Genomic DNA, 19991 nt, shown 5'->3' with positions numbered 1-19991 from the left:
GGGGAAAAAAGGATGTTATTGTTCCTTTATATAAGATGATGGTGAAACTGCATTTAGAATATCATGTTTGGGTTTGGAAGCGACACTTGAGGAAAGTCATAGAACCTCTAAAAAGGATTCAAAGAAGTGGAACCAGATTGGTGAGGAGGTGGACTGGTGCTAATCAGTGTCCACATCTTAGAAATCATGGACTGGAAAGCAGCTGTCTCTTGTTGTGGAGGGGGTGGGGGTAATAGAGGTATTGTGGGTAATAGAGGTAATAGAGGCTTGGATCAAAGTACTGCAAAAACCTTGGGAGGTGCATTATGGCTACAGAAGCCTATGCGCCAACAACTACCAAAAAAAAAAAAAAATCTGGAGACAGTGATCCCGTAAAAATATTCTCTTGAAGCCACATTCCAATTCCATTTATTCCAAGGTAGTAGGCAACATAACTCTATAACCAGATAGGGTATTTCTGTAAAATCCTACACATGTCAACTGTAGACAATGCTACCTTCTCTATATACTGAAGAAAGTTGTCATTTGCCCACTGAAGTAATGGATCATTACAGAAGTATACAGCATGGTTTTGCTAGCATATCCTGGTGGTTAGGATGTCCAGGAAAGTAAGAGAAGAGAGTTGTATAGAAGAATGATTGACCCCTGATTAGTCAATTAGAAAGACCCAGAAATCTGTCCCTCTGAAGATCATTTCTCTTGTAATTATATACATTGATTTTAAACTCAGCATTACAAAGGGGAGGGAACAAAAAAACTGAATATTTATAATAAATTTATATTCTCTTGGCAAATATGCATGCATAAACATCTCTATCCCTCCTGCATTTCTGTTTGTTGTTTTTCCTTTGAATTTTGCTATATACATAGTGTCTTTAACTTTTCTTTTTATAGCTACCTTTTGGCAAAATTTTTGAAATTTTTTACATTAAAAGCATGGGAGCATTCATAGGAATAAAATATAGGTGTGTTCCACAATCACCATTTTTCTCGGTATTCCTCTTTTCTGCACGTCAGTCTTTAACAAAGGTAGATTCCAAATACAGTGTTAATTTTAATTTGAATCATCCAATGAATATCAGAAAAATCATCAAAATGCTAATGTGCAGAGCAATCAGATTTTGCTATCTGAATAATTCGATAAGGAACTTAAACACATCTCCAGAACCCTTTAATGCTTTATGGAGATGTGCTTCCATGGAGCATGGTTGGCAAAACTGTATGCAAATACAAGGAAATTATGGGAGTTTTACTTCATTGAAGGGAAATAAAAAAAAAAAAAAAAACCATGTTAGAGACAAATTCAGAAAAGCAATTACATTACATAAAAGGAACAGGTGAGAAAATTATAAGAATGTGTAAAAATTACAGACTGGATGTAGTATTTAAAACTATAAACAGTGTCAAATTTTTATTGAAGATGTGATTTCCCCAACTGGGAGGAAATCATATTTATATGTTGGAGGTTATTTGAAACGAAGGTTGGAAAACATAAACTTTTACGGAATACCAGGAGATTTGGGATTTCAGAATACACCTACGAATGCTCCATTCTCTTCATGTAAAAAAGTATATAATATCGGTGTAAATACACCATAGTTAACCCATATATTTGAGCTACGATTGTAGCGTAGAAGGCATCGTTTTAAATGTATCTCATAATGTGGTTGCCTTCACAACAAGATAGCTACTATTGAATTACTTCAAATAAATAACGCTTCTCTAGTAGAGAAGGCTACTGTTATTTATTTTCAGCGGTACCACCACCCAGACGATCGTTTCGAAGTTTTTTGGCTTCGTCATCAGTGGGCGGGCAGGTACCCAGGTAATACGACAAGCCATCTCAGTTGCGAAGTTATATCCACATTATGAGAGATGCCAGAAGGGTGTGGTGGTAATGTATTTGGAAAATTAAATGCACTAGGCATAATCCTTATGGGTTTTGATAATTAACTATATAATATCGGTGTAAATACACCATAGTTAACCCATATATTTGAGCTACGATTGGATTGTAGCGTAGAAGGCGTGTATGGTGTATTTACACCGATATTACATAGTTAATTATCAAAACCCATAAGGATTATGCCTAGTGCATTTAATTTTCCAAATACATTACCACCACACCCTTCTGGCATCTCTCATAATGTGGATATAACTTCGCAACTGAGATGGCTTGTTGTATTACCTGGGTACCTACCCGCCCACGGATGACGAAGCCAAAAAAGCTTTGAAACGATCGTCTGGGTGGTGGTACCGCTGAAAATAAATAACAGTAGCCTTCTCTACTAGAGAAGCGTTATTTGTTTGAAGTAATTCAATAGTAGCTATCTTGTTGTGAAGGCAACCACATTATGAGATACATTTAAAACGATGCCTTCTACACTACAATCATAGCTCAAATATATGGGTTAACTATGGTGTATTTACACCGATATTATATAGTTAATTATCAAAACCCATAAGGATTATGCCTAGTGCATTTAATTTTCCAAAGTAAAAAAGTATGAAATTATTGGATTCCTCAAAAGAAAAGTTACAAAATGTAAGTTATGTATAACTTACACTTTGTAACTTTTCTTTTGAGGAATCCAATAATTTGACTTATAACTTTAACTTAAGTGTTTATAAGTTAAAGTAATGTATATAAGAAAATCTGAAGATAGATAATAAATATAAATTTGTAATGAAAAATTTTTTGTTTCATTTTTCTTTTCTTTTTTTTTTGTTTTGTTTATTTTCTTGGAGCTTAAAATCAGTGCATATAATTACAAGAGAACTGAACTTTAGAGGGTAGTAGGTTACTGAGTCTCTCTGATGGACCAATCTCATATGACATCATATCTAATCAATTACTTGCCCTGGCCTTCTGAACACCAAGAGGTGTTGTGCATGTGCTCAAGAGACCAAATAGGTTTAAAACTACAACGCTCTTTATAAAGGTAATTATCACGGTGTAACAGTGGTTTAAATTGTGGTTAACCCTGAAGAGGAATCAGTAAAATGAAAAGGTGTGTATATTTTCACTGGTACCAAGAGCAGATAAGAACCAAGGACAGGCACAAATAAAAATTTTGGGGAGTAACAGAAGGTTGAATCTCATGAAGCTTACTTTCAGGTGGCATGTGTTGTAGATCATTAGAATGAATTACCTGCTACAGTAGTTGGGGCAGAGGTTTGGTAAGGTTCAAACTGTAATTGGATAGTTACTTTTTGGCACAGGGAAGGTATGAGTGATGAAAAAAATTTTTTTGCTTTTTTTTTTTTGGCAGATGCAGAAAAAGCCTGCTTGCTTGCAACACTTAGTCATATTACTAATATTAATACTATCCATTATTTCAGGTTGCCAATGTGGACAAAATACCCATTTACTTTTATAAGCCTGGCATATAAAAGTAAATGGGTATTTTGCACCCTTGATCTTGAAGGCTCAAAAGTAGTTCTTGTACAAGTGACAGGACATTAAAATCAAATTTCACCATAGTACTTGCTTGCACAGCTGATAGAACAAAAAATCAGTGATTATTTTCAGGAGAAAAGGATTCCAAAAATGTTTTTTTTCCCCCTCATATTTACAAGAAAAGATGGATGAAGGTGCTATTAAGTTTTGGATTAAGAATGTTTGTCTGTTGATGTCTAATAGATATCAGACATCATCAGACTTTACTCAATTGCAAATAATTTCAGTTTAGGGGTTTTTTTTTTTTTTTTGACGGCTGACCACTATTATTAATGTCTTTGCAACTTCCCTTGGTGTAATAAGTGATATAGTCTTTTAATAAGTGATATAGTATTTTTTTAAATCCCATTTTTAAACAATAATGAATATAATAAAATAAATTCTATTTATTTTATATTCATTGTTATTGTTATAATTATTTTTATTCCACCACACATGCACTATAATCATGTGCTCTGTTCTGTTTTTATAAAAATAAAATAAATTCAAAGACAGAAAAATGTTAGTAAGCTAATATTTAAAATTATACTGTACTGGTAAACAATCCAGTGGCTGTATTTAAATACGAAATGTGTATTTTGCCATTTAAATACAAATGTGTATTTTGAAATTTAATTTTTAGTGCAATGTAGATCTCGTTTTACCCTTCAATTTTTTTTTTTTAGTAAGAACTGCTTTTCTTTCAAGAAACCTCATATTTTTCACTTGTTTCCCAAAAGCCTGTTTTTCTCCTTTCTACAAATGCTTGATTTCTAGCTTTCTGAAAGTTAAAAGTTGGCAACAATGACTCGGAATTCATTTTATTGTTAACCAGGTACACCGACAATTTTCTTTATCACGTGCACTCTTTAATAGGGTGAAAAGTTATGTGAAAGGTTATTTCATTTATAACCTTAAAAATCAGCAAGGAATAATTCAAGATTGTTCACTTTTTAGATGACATCTTAAATTTTCAATCTTTTCTGAATGCAATTGTGAAAAATAAATTTTTTTTTTAATGTTAAAAACATATTTTAAATTTTTTTTAAAAATAAAACACCTCTCAGCACTTTATACAGGATTTTTATCTGCTTTATATGCATGTTATCACTATTATCATCTTAGATATCAAGAGTGAAATATCAGTCAACAAAACTGTGTGCTTCAACCATTTGATGCTAGCAAGAATCTTCATTTGTGCAATGTGCCTTGATAATTACAAGGGATGAATCAAGAAGTGAATAAAAATCAAATACAAAGAGTAAACTGTTTATATAGAGGTGTTGGGAGTATTGTTAGTAAAATTAGTGAATTTGAGCTACTGGTTAATAAGACTACAGGTGCTGATGTAATAGGGTTAATTGAGACTTAACGTTACCCCAATATGTGGACAGTTGGTTTCATTTTAGAATGTAGGAAGGGTGGGAGTGGAGATATGCTTCTGCTCAAAAGCTGCTTGAGTGTGATGAGATTGTACTTTGATTCGAAACAGTATCAGGAGGTATTGGGAAAGTTGAGATTGTAGGATGATACAGATTAGTGGTGAGTATGATAAGCTTGAATTAGCAAATAAGTCTGTGTGTCTTGTTGTGGGAGATTTCAACTTAATGCTTATTAACTGGAAATCATGGACTGGCACCTTGACTTGTGTAGAGATATATTATTTTAAAATTAACTTGATGACTCTACTTTGTGGCAACATATGAGAGGGGGGGGATCCACTAGCAAAAGTGGTTATTGACAATAGAGATTTTGGTATTCAAGGCTAAGTGCAAGAATTTAATTTTGAGGAATGGGATTAATTTAGACTAATGGCTTCCTAAATACAAATCAGTTGGGATAAAGAGTGAAGTACAGCTGAACTATGGGATACTTTCAAGACATTTATCATCAAAGCCACATTCCATTAAGGAGATACCCACATAAGGAGGAAGCCAAAATGAATAATAGGGGAGAGAGATTTAATGAGCCTGATAGAATAGAAAAGGGCATCATGGGACAACTCAGATTATTCATATAATAATTATATGTTAATTTGCAGCAAGAGCCAGAGGGGATCAGGCAGACAAAGCTTGGCTATTGAGAAGTCATTAGCCATGAGCAGGCCCTGACAAATATGTGCGAGGTCTAGGTGCCACCTCCAAAAAGTTAGGTTAATTGCTAGGTGGTGGGGAGAAGGAAGAACATACTAAAAGAAAAGGTCTTTTGTAATAACTATTATGCAGAAACTCTCCTCCATGTGACAATGTGAAGACACACACACATATAACCTCCATACTAAAAATCCATTATATGTATTCTTGTTAAAAGTCATGTCAGTCCTTGTTATGATATGGATCACAGTGATCACTAAACAAATTACTCACACTTTCAACCGTACTACAGCCACTAGATTGAGCTGTAGAATACTAGTTACAAGGGCAAATTTCTTAGTCACTGTTAACAAGATTTTCCAAGGCTCTGGCCACAAGTGCCAAGAATGGGAACAAGGAATTTTATTCATAAATAAATGTGAAAAGTAAAGGAATAAATTGGGTAGGACCTTTGTTTAGTAGAAATAGCAAATGTCACTGGTGAGCTGAATAGATATTTTATATCAAGTGAGTAGCTATCCCATTTGGTTGAGGTATCCCATTCTAACATACTAAAGCACTGTAGGATATGATAATTCTATTCCAATAGAGAGAGTCTAAAGAAAAACTACTGAGCATGAAAGTAGACAAAGCCAGGTATTCAACAGGTATTTGCTTAGCCTGTTGAAAGAGACTATGAAGGAGTGTTCCAAATCTTTGTTATTTTTGGTCTCAGGGGTAATCCCCTTGGATTGCAGAAGCACCAATTTCTCAGCAGTAAGCAAGGGGAGGGCTAAGATGGATAACTATAGACCAGTCAGTTTAACCTCAGTGGTGGGGAAGGTAGTAAAGTTTATGGTGAAAGGAGTTTTTCAAGATTATCTTGAAGTATGATATACTAAATGGATCCCAAAGTGGATTTTCCTTTAAGCAAAAGTTTAAAGGAAAATCTTGTTTGCTCAGCCTGATAAATTACTAAATACGGTCATGCAAAAGTTGGATGCAAGAAACAGTTTGGACTTTATAAACATAGACTTTACAAAGCATTTGACAGGTTGAAGTTGCTGTTTAAACTACAATATATTGGGATTACAGGAAAGAAACAGGTGGATTGTGGGACGGCTGAAAGAAAAGCAGAGTAGGCTATGGTTATAAGTAAAATTCGTCAAGGTTGCTAGGGCCATTTTGTTTCTAATCTTATTGAACGATATCAGTGAAAGAATAAATGATACAATGATGAAATATCCATGATATAAAAGTCAGTTAATAATGCAAGTCAAGCTGAGCTTGAGCTTCATTGAAATGATTTGGATCAGCTTCATGGACTGGTGGAGAAATGGCAGTTATATTTTAATGTTGCCTAATCTAAGGTTCTACATTTGGAAAATAACAACCCAAGAATAACTTACACACTAGGTGGGGGTAGATCTTAATGGTATAAATGAGGAAAGAGACTCTTGTATAGTTAGACCTGGAAGTTAATATGTAGCATAAGCGGGTGGCCAGGATGGCACACACTGTTTTATCAATGATTTTCCGTATCATTCTTCTGGTAAGAAAGATGTTATAGTTCCAATACACAAGTCAGTGGTAAGACCACATTTAGAATATTGTGTTCAGTTCTAGAGGCCACATTTAAGGAAAGAAATTGAGCTTCTTGAAAGGGCTCAAAGATGGGTGATTTATCTGATGAGAGTAGGAGACAATAATAATGTGAAGAGAGAATAAGAATGTCTGGATTATAGAGCTTGTAAACCAGACAGCTCAGAGGGAAGAAGGGCTTATTGAGATGGAGGTAAGCCAAATGACAATTTTTTCATATTGAAATGGGACACAAGCCAAGGGGCATAAGTTTAATTAGTAAGTAAACACCAACTGTAGCACTGGTATTTCAAATTTTGGTGAAAACTAACAGACTATATCAAATGAAGCTTATTTGGTTAGTTTGTTATTGACCTTGCATACCTTGGTGGTTGAAATTGATTGTATGGTGAAATTTGATGGACACTTGGATCAATATTTTCTAGCAGTGGAAAGAGTATGATATGAGTGATCAAGATCATACATACATGGATAAGGTTTTTTTTTTTTTTCTTTTTTTGTGCCGATGCAGCAACTAGTTTCATTGTGTCTTTTGGCATTTACTAATAACTGCTGCATTGGAAAACTGAATATAATGGATTTAAAGTAACTTGAAAATAAGGATGTGAAAGGTGAGACAATGTAATATGTAATTTACATTTTATGTTTTGATATTTAATATTACATATTACATTGCAATGGATTTTTATGTACTGCCATTAATGCTTTTCAGAATTATGGGGAAGAATTGTGATAAAGAAACATAATATGGATTGCACTAAATACAACTTGCATTAACTGGAATGCAGTTTCCCCAGTTTTCCATTGCAGTATTCATACCAGGCAGAAAAATTTTGGGAATCCAAACCTGGCTGATAACAGAATTCAATAAGGAATTCAGAGGAAAAGTTTCCATTTTATTTTAAATATTGCAACTGTGATATGGCAAAAAATAAAATTGTAAAAATTTTATCCTGACTTACCATTAAGCCTAATTTACCATTAAAGGCTTACCATATGGAAAAGTGTACTTTCTTAAAAATTTCATTATTTCATTGATGAATGATGTATGACAGTTCATGCAGACCATTAAAACCTGGATGAGCTTTAGCTCAATACTTTGAATTTTGAAGTGATATTTTACCAGGTCAGCTTGATCTATAAATTTTAGTACTTACTCATAGCTATCCATTGTTAGTAAATATTTTAGTTAGCGATTGTGTATTATACCAGTTATCATTGTGTGTATATACGCACTTTCCAACCTGTATGCTCCCCTTGTTTATAGATATCACGTGTGTACTTTTTGATGTGAAAACATCTTTGGCGGCACCTACTAAATTTTTTCGGACTGAAGTAAAACTGATTGATAACGAAAATGATGCAAATGACATCACTTCCTAAATGATGATAACAACACTAATGACACTAACTCAGTCACTAATGTTGATTCATTAGAGTAAGTAGCAGATGTGAGTATAAAACGTAATATCATTCATACTAAATATTTGGTAACAAAAATACAAGACGCATTTTGGTAACAAAAATATGAGATGCAAATGACATCACTTCCTAAATGATGCTAACTCAGTCACTAACATTGATTACTTAGAGTGAATAGCGAGTGTGAGCATAAAATGTTACATTATTCATAACTTTGGTTCTAGCTGTTCGATTTTAAAAATTTAAACGATTTTGATTTTCTTTCATTGTCTGTTATTGAATTGTGAAAAGTGTCGAAAATACAATGTCAAGTGTATGTTTCCTAGGGATGTTTTCGCATAAAGTAAAACATCTTTCATTGTATAGTTGCATGTGCTAATTTTTTTTATAGAAGTACTGAACATAATTTCATAACATTTTTATTCATAAATTAGTATATTAAATGTAAATAATATGTAGGTATCTTTAAATTTAAAATACCATTTTACTTCAAAAGTTTTTAATAAAAATTAGTTTTTATTTATTTTATTTTTTTCAGCTGTTTGCAGCCTCTCAGCATTCTCCCCCCCCCCCCAAAATGCATAACATTCTGGGGGGGCAAGTTTGGGAAATGCTTGTATATATAATAAAAAGTCTGTCCCACATTCATTTTGATTTCCTACTCTTTTTTTTTTTTTTTTTTTTTTTCTTGTTTTAATATTAGGCCGGAGTATTGTTGCTAAAAAAGGAGATGGTTCTCAAGTGAAAGAATCAACAGATAGTAGTACTACACTTGAAGATGATGATGTGAAAGGTGAGACAATGTAATATGTATTACAGTTTAATGAACTTTTATGTACTGTTATTTTCAAAATTATAGGAAACAATTATGACAGATAAAGTGTACTAAACAGAATTTATAATTATACTGATTATTTCCTGTTGCAACCTTAGAAAATTTTAGACCTGGATAGATGGTCAACAGGACAGTTGGTCATTACTAATTGATGTATTGCAGTTATTACAGGAAATAGTGATTTTATTAATCTTGATAAATTTATGTTATTTCTGTTATTAATTTCAAATATAAAATAAAAAAAGAGAAATAAATTAATATAATGTAACATGTCATACTAAACTACAGTTACAATAATAGGCAACTTTGAATTGCAACATAATGTGAAGATAATTTTAGAACATATCATATAACATAACGTACTAACTATACCCACTGTGAAAATTTTGCAATTGGTAGCAGAGTTTTTCTCTAGCTGTCCTAAAGAAATGTAGTCAGTGTTTTGTCATGAGAAGGTAAGCCAGTACATGTCGAATCCTTTCACATTTCTTGTATCTGAGGAAACTTATAAATTTTCCTTTGTTTCACCATCTTTCCGATTATTCAAAATGTGCACATTGTGTAACAATTTCACATGTACAAAATGTAGTACAGTCTCTATAATACTTCTTTGAAAACAACGTTTTTTATATTCTTGTGCCCTTCTGGTAACCTTATCTTAACATTCTGGAATGATCTGACCCAAAATGTTGCTACATACAATTGGCCGTGACTAAATACAGGGTTAGTAAGAGAAATTCCGACTCTATCAAACATTTGCCCTTACTTTTATTTATAGTCATTGCAAAAGGCAGCCAAATAGGAAACTGCCGTCTGTTAAATGAGAATGGCAAATCGGATGGAGTCAAATCTACACACAGTAAGTGTACCTGTTTTCTTTTAGCTTCTCCTGTTATTATTTCTAGATCCAAACAATTCTAAGGCATAATTTTGATTATAAGTCCCGTACCATTGATCAATCCTTCTTAAATTGTCATATTCCGCAGTAAAATAAAAGGAGTCCTGACTTTTTTCACAATTAAAATGTAAGGCTTGACAATGAACACACCTTTCACTAAGTAAGCCATACTGTGACATATTAAACTGTGATCCTTAAATGCATATTTCAGACTGATCCTGGATGCATTTGTAGGAGCACAAAAATGCATATTTCTTCTTTGCCACAAGATATGTTCAACACGGCTAGTCAGAATAGCATGGCGGTATAAGCAAGGCTAAGGTAGGCAGCGCTAGTAGACAAAACTATTTGGAATTTTTATATTTTCCTATTTTTCTGCACACCTAGGAAAACATACCTTCAATTTGAGACCACTTTCAGCCCGATCAGTTAGGCCTATCGTTCACATTGGCCGTCTCAAGAAAACCACTTTCTTAATTTTTGCAAACTGTAACAAGTTGCTGTAACAACCAACTGCCACCTTCATTCAAGAGAAAATTAAAAAACTTCAAAACAAAAAATAAACAAACTTTAAAATAAAGAATAGATAAACAGGAACCTACTCTCATCCAGGCAATCACAGATGCACCTGCTAAAAGAATGCCTGAACTGCTTCTGGAAACCAGTGAGAAAGCCCCATTGAAACAAAAGAAGAAAATTCCCCTTAAGAAGAAAAACACAAGGAAGTTTAAGGGAAAATCACAGTAATCATATCTTGAAGGAGGCATCAACCCTGTGGAAATTTCCAAAATTCATATAACATATAAAAATTAGTTGTTATGGCTTATCTTTATCAGACTGTAATGTCACTTGATATCTTCTTTTTTTAAAGAAAACGTTGAAATAGGTCCAACCACTAGCAAAGCAATGTATATGTTGTATTTCATTATTGTATAGTTTATTAGCTGCTGTGGAGCTCAGCATTGAATTTTTGCTTTCATTAACAAAACTTGGGGGGGGGGGGATATACAGACTAATAGATTAACAGTAGCCGCTGGCAGAGGTGAAACTGATTCTTGCACTGCTTCTATTGGAATGAGCAGCAGCCTAGAAAACAAGGTGCAGGGGATTCCAGAGACTGCTGGGAGTCATTGCAGAACAAGTAAATACATGGGTTGTGTTAAGGTAGCTAAGAATAGGAACAGGTGCATGTATACTTGCATGTACACTAATGCTAGGAGTTTGGTAAATAAATTAGATGAATCTGAGGTTTTGGTCAAAACATCACAGGCAGATATTGTTGGGATATCAGAGACATGGTGTCACACAGCTATAAGGAATGCAGAACTGGATTTGGGGAATACAATGTGTACAGAAAGGATGGGAAGGGAGGAGTGGTTATGCTATTAGTTAAGAAACACAAAATCCAAGGAAGTACAGCCAGTCGACATAGCCGGACAGTGCAGTGTCCAGTCAGTTTGGTGTGACATAAGCACTGGGAAAGCAAAATTGAGAGTAGGAGTGTGCTACAGGCTTAATGACTCTGATGAGTATAATAAAAATTGTACAGAGAAATAGTGGGCCAGTAAATCAGAGTGTCTTATAATGGGGGATTTTAATTTCCCAGATATTGACTGGAATTTGTGGGTTGGTCACTCGCACACTAGCAAGGCTTTTTTTGTGGATTTATTTGATGATTGTTTTCTACAGCAGCATGTTTGGGAGGCAACTAGAGGAATTAATACCTTTGATCTGATTATCAGTAGTGACTCTTCATGCATTAAGAATCTGCAGATAAAGGAACCACTAGGTGGCAGTGATCACAGTGTGCTGAAGTGGGATTTACTCAAAGAGGTAACTACCATCAGGGGTAAAGGGAAGGGTTTTTGCTTTTGTAAAGGTGACTGTGGTGGTCTGAGACAGTATTTAAATTCTATACGGTGGGACCAACTGATGATGTTACCAACAGCAAATTCAAAATGGGAAGCATTAAAAGAATTAATCTTGGAAGCTACTAGGCTTTTCATACCAACTAAGAAATATTGTTCAAGGTTTAGGCCTAAATGGATGTCAGTTGAACTAATGAGCCATGTGGCAGAGAAGAAAAATGCATGGGATACATATAAATTAATTTGATAATAGAGAGCTATTAAGTGCTCGATAATTCCTATATTCTATTATATTATGAAACAACAGAGATTACCTTTATTTTAGATATAGGAAGCTTCTTTTCCAACCAACTCTCCTAGTCCAACGTGCTAATAATTCTTTGGAAAGGCGATATCAATTTTACAAAACATGTGGGACATCTTCCCCACTGTCAGAACCATAGTTTTCAGACCCCTCGGTGTCAACATTGAGCGCTCAAGGCTTCTGTCTTCAAACACCACACCTCTGGCAGCAAGGAAACCATTACGTGGATTGACGTAAAATTAAATTTTGAAGGTCTATACCGCTTAATAAATATTAGTTAGTTAGTTAGTTATTTGGTTTTTAGGAGCATTAGCAACTAAGGCCATATTGCTCTGGGATATGCAGTGGTCATTCCCTGACCTTTCCGCATCCTCCGTATTTGTTGGTGACGGGCTCGAACCCCGGTCTAATCAAGAAGCGTGTGCTACGCACTGGCTTAATAAATATGGACCCATTATTATATTCTTCGGTCCTGTAGCTTGACATTAGAGTTAAATTTAGGGGTTTAAAAAGTTTAATGGATATGGGGGGGGGGGATTATTCTCTACATTCCTTAAGTTGGACTAGAACTTTTCAGGGCGTCATGTTCACAGGAATAGAGCAACTCACAATTAATCCGAAACTTTTGTCTTATGTTTTAGTGTTTGTTCTTCCCACATGCGTATAAGTGACCAATCATCGAACAATAGGAATGGTGTACAGATATAGATTGATGTTTCATGAAGTTTCATATCTTTGTGGTGGTTTGTGGTAGTTGTGTTGAATATTTATAATTTTTGTTTCATTAAAGCCAAATGAATGTCGTTCATTTATTGCGTGGAACGAAAGTTCCGATGCATTTGAACGACCAGCCCGCACAGAAGCTTCATGTTGTTTTGCCTGAAGCTGTGCCACTCCCACAGTAGATCCTACATAAACAGCATCACAATTTTTGCATGGGATGTTGTATATCAGGTCATGCTGTGATTGGAATGTGGTGTTTGAAGGTCGACATGAAAATCATAGCAAAACCATGAACAAATTATACAGATTCTTCAGAAATCGACCATCAAACACCACATTCCAATCACAGCATGACCTGGTATACAGCATCCCATGCAAAAATTACGATGCTGTTTATGTAGGATCTACCATGGGAGTGGCACAGCTTCGACCAGAGAGAGGAACTACTCTCTCTGGTTGCCTCTCTAACGTGTTGCTGTAGAAAACAATCATCCAATAAATCCATAAAAGTCTTGGTGGTGCTCGAGTGACCAACCCACAAGTTCCAGTTAATATCTGGGAAGTTAAAATCCCCCATTATTAGACAATCTGATTTACTGGCCCACTCTATTTCTCTGTACAGTTGTTTGTTCTACTCATCAGAGTCACTAGGCCTACAACACACTTCTACTCTCATTTTTGCTTTCCCAGTGCTTACATCACATCAAACTGACTTAACATTGCACTGTCCACCCATGTCAACTGGATGCTCTTCCTTAGATTTTGTGTTTCTTAACAGCATAACCCTTCCTCCCTTCCTATTCTTTCTGTACACATGTACTCCCTAAATTCCAATTCTGTATTGCTTATATCAGTGTGACACCATGTCTCTGATATCCCAAAAATATCTGCCTTTGATATCTTCACTGGTACATCAAATTAATTTAATTTATTTACTATACTCCTAGCATTGATGTACATGCAAGTATACGTACATGTATTTTTATTCTTTTCAGCAGTATACGTACATGTATTTTTATTCTTAGTTACCCTAACACAGCCCATGTATTTATTTGTTTCGTGATGACTCCATCAGTCCGTGAAAATGCCAGCATCCCGACCTTCAATCTAATAGAAGCAGTGCAAGAATCACCTGCACCTCTGCCTGTGGCTACTGTTAATCTTTTAGTTTGTGAATCTACCCCAAGCTAGCAGTTTTCCGATCCTCCTAACACTGCCTCAATAGTATCTGCAAATATTCTTGCACCCCTTCTATTTAAGTGTATCCCATCCCTGTTAGAAGCAGTCTCTTCTATTAACAAGAGCAAACCACGCTGAGAAAAATTCTACCCCCATGAGCCTTGCACAATCTCTGCAGGGACGAATTGTTTGGCAAGGCTCTCATCATGTACTCCCTCCTATCCTGTTTGGGCATAATTGCAGACACTTTCAACTTTAACCCTAACTCAGGACTTAGTGCCAATGTGTACAACAGTATCACCATTTGTGCCCTTAAAAGATGATATCTGCTCTACACTGTTATCAAATTTTGCCCCTGGCAGACCCTGGTCCTATTCCACCTATCATTTGTGTGCAACGGAGTCAACGACAATAACTATCACATGAGGGACCACACATTCTGCCTTGGAGATTGCCGCTGTGTAGGGAGCTCTGCCGTTAAGTTGGGTAGTTAAGAGCTTGATGGGACCCCCCACTTTAATAACTTCAAGGGCATCTACCCGACTCTTCAAACTCTCATAGGCACCCATCAGAACACTGAGTTCGTGCCTAATTTCTTGACACTCTCTGCACCTAGCATACACAGATATCCTCCTTTGCTAGATCATGTCCTGTTCCAGAATGATCCACAAACATATCACAAGCAGCATATTTTTTAGGCTGTGGTGCATTGAAGAACTGTCCCTCCTTGGTTCTCCCCCAAGCACTCCTGCTACTTTGTGCTCATTGCTTTGCTGCTCTAGTCTGGAGAATGATATCTGATTGAATACAATGAAAATTAATATGATTAATCAATTATCAATACTACACTATCTAATAGATTTATAGATGCAGTGATATGTAGTATGCTATCTAGTTTTACGTAAGCTATCTATTTACCACATTTAAAAATTTGAATTCCCTACCACTCACTCTATACTATAACAGCAAGATTTGAACAAAACAATGGTTTTACATATATTAAATAGTAACCTACAAAATCTCTATCTAAATTAAAAATAACAAGACAAGCGTAACTAGGTCTATAGTTACTTATAAAGTTCCAGCAATCAACCACCTGCTGTTGGCTAAAGGCAAATTTCCGCACATCTATTCTACAACTGTCTTTCCTCAATTTTAATTTATGCCACTCAGGTGCAGAATTTGAGTGAGAGGAAGAATACCGTCAGCATTGAGCTTGCTCAAACCATTTAAGGCCTTATACACCTCATTGGATCGCCTCACAGGTGCCTAGTCTTCAGATGCTGCAATTTGCAGAACTTAAGCCTTTCTTCATAAGAGCAACCCTCTTTTCCCCTCTCCAATCTCATTGCCCTTCTCTGTACTCATTCCACCAGCTCCACATCCTTCCTAAAATGATGTGTCCAGACCTGTATGCAGTACTCCTCTGAAAACTTCATATCTGACTGCGCAATTATCCCCAGGACTTTTTCATTCTTCAGTACCCTTAGAACAGTACTGGTCAGTTGGTATGTTAATGTCAGGTTACTGCTATCCACATGCAGTACTTTGCATTTATCAATGTTAAAATTCAGTTGTCACCTCTCAGCACATCTGCTCAACTTTTCTAGATCCTGTTGCAGTAGCGAATTGTCCTTACTATTATTAACAACCCTACCAACTTTCATATCATCTGAAAACTTGGACATTAAGCCTAAGCCTGATATACCTTCATCAATATCGTTGATAAATACAGAAAACAACAATGGGCCCCTTGGGACTCCACTAATAACATTAGCACGGGAAGAACAGTGTCCATTGATTACCACTCTGTCTTCTCCAACTCAATCATCTTTTTATCCATTGTAACAATTTTCCATTAATGCCATACTGCTCCAACTTATACAATAGTCTTCCATGTGCAACTGTATCAAAAGCTTTCCTAAAATCCGAGTATATGATATCAAAATTATTTTTTGCATCCAGATCATCTGTGACCACATCATAGTATCCAATCAAATTGGTCAGACAAGACTTCCCTTTAACAAACCCATGCTGTGTTTGTTATTACTACCATCATGGGTAAAGGGAAGGGCTTTTGCTTCCGTAAAGATGACTACAGTTGTCTCAGACAGTTTTTAAATTGTATACAGTGGGACTAACTGATGATGTTACCAGCAGCATATTCTAAATGGGAAGCATTCAAAGAAGTAATCATGGAAGCTACTAGGCTTCTCAGACCAACTAAGAAATACTGGTCAAGGTTTAGGCCTAAATGAATGTCAGATGAACTAATGAGACTCGTGGAAGAGAAGAAAAATGCATAGGATGCATACAATTATCAGGCAACACAGAAGCCTATGATAGATATAAGCTAGTCTGTAATCAAGTCACAAAAGAAGTTAGGCATGTGAAGGAAGATTATGAGAAATCTTTGGCAAAGGATGCTAAGAAAAACAGCAAGAACTTTAGTTATATAAACTCTAGTAGGAAGGGAATGAATCAGATTGGTCTACTTGATATCAGTGGTTCGACTGTTGATGATCCTCTCAGATAGCTGATAATCTGAACAAATATTTTGCATCTACATTCCCTCATGAGGAGTTATTAAAGGAGAAAAATAAGTTTCTCAAACTGTAACAGTGTGCTTAATGATTTTGTAATAACTGAGAGCAAAATGGAGGAGAAATTGTTGAATTTAAACGTAAGAAAGGCACCTGGGTGGATGGAATCTATCCAGTTATATTAAAGGAGTCAGCAAAGGTGTCAGCAAAGTGTAAGCAAATCCTTAGCAATAATTATGAGCGCATCCGGGGACTCAGGGGAAGTCCCCACAGACTGGAGATGTGCAAATGTATCCCCAATTAACAAAGGGTGTTCTTAGGGTAACACGAGTAATTACAGACTTGTTAGTTTAAGCTCTTGTCTGGAGAAAATAATCAAGTCACTGGTTAAAGAAGCACTGCAGGATCATCCATATAAGACCACAGTAATAATTCAGACACATCATGGGTTTGTTAAAGGGAAGTCTTCTCTGACCAATTTCGTTGGATACTATGATGTGGTCACAAATGAACTGGATGCAAAAAGTAATTTTAATATCATATACTTGGATTTCAGGAAAGCTTTTGATACTGTTGCACATGGAAGACTACTGCAAATTGGTGCAGTATGGTATTAAGGGTAAGTTGCTACAATGAATAAAAGGTTGGTTGAGTGGAAGAAGGCAGAGAGTGGTAATCAATGGATGCTGCTCTTTGTGGAATAATGTTATTAGTGGAGTCCCCCAGGATTTAGTGTTGGGCCTACTGTTGTTTTGTATATTTATCAATGATGTTATTGAAGGTATATCAGGCTTAATATCGAAGTTTGCAGATGATACAAAGGTTGGCAGGGCTGTTAATGACAGCAGTGTGCTACTGCAATAGGATCTATATAATTTGGTCAGATGGGCTGAGAAGTGGCAACTGAAGTTTAACATTGACAAATGCATACTGCATAAGGGTAGAAGTAACCCCAGAGAAATGTACCAATTGTGTGATACTACACTCAGAGAGATGGAGAATGAAAAGACCTGGGGGTAATTGTGCAGTCGGATATGAAGTTCTCTGAGCAGTGCAGATGGGCTGCCAGAGAAGGTCATGTAGTTTTGTCAATGGTATATAGAAATCAGACAAGGAGGTGATTTTACCTTTGTATAAGGCAGTGGTCAGGCCATGCCTTGAGTACCATGTACAGGTCTGGAGGACTCATTTTAAGAAGAATATAGAGTTGCTTGAGCAAGTTAGAGAAGAGCAATAAGATTGGTGAGGGGAACGAAGGGGTGGTCTTTCCAAGAAAGGCTTAAGTTCTGCAAATTGCAGCAACTGAAGACTAGGCACTTGCGAGGTGATCTGATTGCGGTGAATAAGTTCTTGAATGGGTTGAGCAGGCTCAATTTTGCTGGGATTCTTCCTCTTGCTCATTACAAACCTGAGGGGGCATAAATTGAAGTTGAGGAAAGACAGTTATAGAATAGATGTGCTGAAATTTGCCTTTAGCCAGCGGGTAGTTGATTGCTGGAACAAACTTCCATTTGTCATTGTGGAAGTTGATAGCTTAAATAAATTCGAGGAACTGGATAAATGTTTTGAGGGAATGGATGTGTGAAATGTTTTTTTTTTTTTTTCTGATGCTACATAAGCTTGCTTTCTTGCATTACATGCCTCTACTACTACTACTACAAACTTCCATCTTTCATGGAATTTGTCAGCCTAAATAAATTCAAGGCTGAACTGGACAAACCTTTGGCACGAATGGATGGATGAAAAGGGAATGTTTTTTTTTTTTGTGTTTTTTTTTTTTTTGTTTTGGCTGATGCTATATAAGCTTGCTTTCTTAGATCATGATCAGACTAATTTGGAAGTAGTGGAATTACAGATATCTATTCAGTAGAGAAGTGTCTGTGAAAGTAAGTATAGAAAAGGCTTGCGACAGAAATCAAACATCTGTGAGACAGAGTGGAGAGATTTAGTATTAGCCTTATTAGCCATATAAAAATAAAATAAACTAAAGTAATAATAATAAAATAAAGAATAAAGAGAAAAAAAATAATAAAATAAACAATAAAATTTAAAATAAAATCAAAATTAAATAAACTAACTGTGTAGCTTTCCTTAGCTGACCTTTTAATTTACTCAAGTTTCAGCCTTATCCACCACAGAGGTAACCAAGAATGAACAACTAAGTAGCTAAAAGAAAATTTCCTATAATCTTAAATATAAACCTTTTTTCCTGTAATTTGAATTCGTGGCACTTTGTTCTGGAATCATTTATATCAGTGAAAATTTGCTTAATTCATTTTACTATCTCCTCTCAGAGCCTTATAGAGCTCAATCTGGTCTCCTCTAACTTGCCTCATTACTGATATTGAAATCTCCTCTAACGTGCCTAATTAATGATATTGAAATTTCGCAAGATTATTTAATGAAAAAACTTTCGAGCCTACAGACCAGTAAGGCTCCTGGAGTTGATGGAATATACCCTATAATCTTAAGAGAGGCGGCAAGCGAGTGCATTGAACCATTGAGGCTAATTATGCGAGCATCACTAGACTCTGGGGAGATTCCCTTGGATTGGAAAAGTGCAAATGTATCTCCCATACATAAGGGTGGCTCTAAAAGTGAAGTTGGAAATTATCAACCTGTCAGTCTGACTTCAGTAGTAGGGAAAATCATGGAGGCAATGATCAAGGGTGGAATTCAGGATCATTTGGATCGAATTGAAATTCTCAAGGATACTCAGCATGGTTTTGTAAAGGGAAAATCATGTTTAACAAATCTGGTTCGCTATTTCAAAAGGGTCACTCACGAGCTGGATTTAGGGAATAATTTCGACATTGTTTATTTAGATTTCAGCAAAGCTTTTGACTCAGTCCCACATGAGCGGTTGCTTTATAAGCTGGAACAGGTTGGAATCACTGGGAAAATCCTTAGATGGATAGAAGGATGGCTTCAGGGCAGGAGGCAGAGGGTTGTGATAAATGGCTATTCCTCAGATTGGGTTGATGTAAGAAGTGGTGTTCCCCAAGGATCAGTATTAGGACCACTGTTGTTTTTAATTTTCATAAACGACATTGATGAAGGGATAGAGGGCGTGATGTCTAAATTTGCAGATGATGTTAAAATTGGT

The 19991-nt window shown here is 35.7% G+C and overlaps 1 protein-coding gene across 4 annotated transcripts in view; it reads left to right on the top strand.

Moving 5' to 3' along the window:
- Nucleotides 1-19991, top strand: part of LOC150081484 (calcium/calmodulin-dependent protein kinase type II delta chain-like) — a 645695-nt gene that overhangs the window by 402011 nt on the left and 223693 nt on the right. For all 4 annotated transcript variants that reach the window (XM_090379918.1, XM_090379916.1, XM_090379917.1 and 1 more), the window contains exon 13: nt 9239-9328. In XM_090379918.1, coding sequence (XP_090236044.1) covers nt 9239-9328 — 90 coding nt within the window. The remainder of the gene's footprint in view (nt 1-9238; nt 9329-19991) is intronic.

The sequence above is a fragment of the Mastigoproctus giganteus genome, chromosome 8, assembly GCF_048544385.1.
Source record: "Mastigoproctus giganteus isolate SK-2022 chromosome 8, ASM4854438v1, whole genome shotgun sequence".
NCBI lineage: Eukaryota > Metazoa > Arthropoda > Arachnida > Uropygi > Thelyphonidae > Mastigoproctus > Mastigoproctus giganteus.
This window is presented reverse-complemented; position numbering and strand designations above follow the sequence as displayed.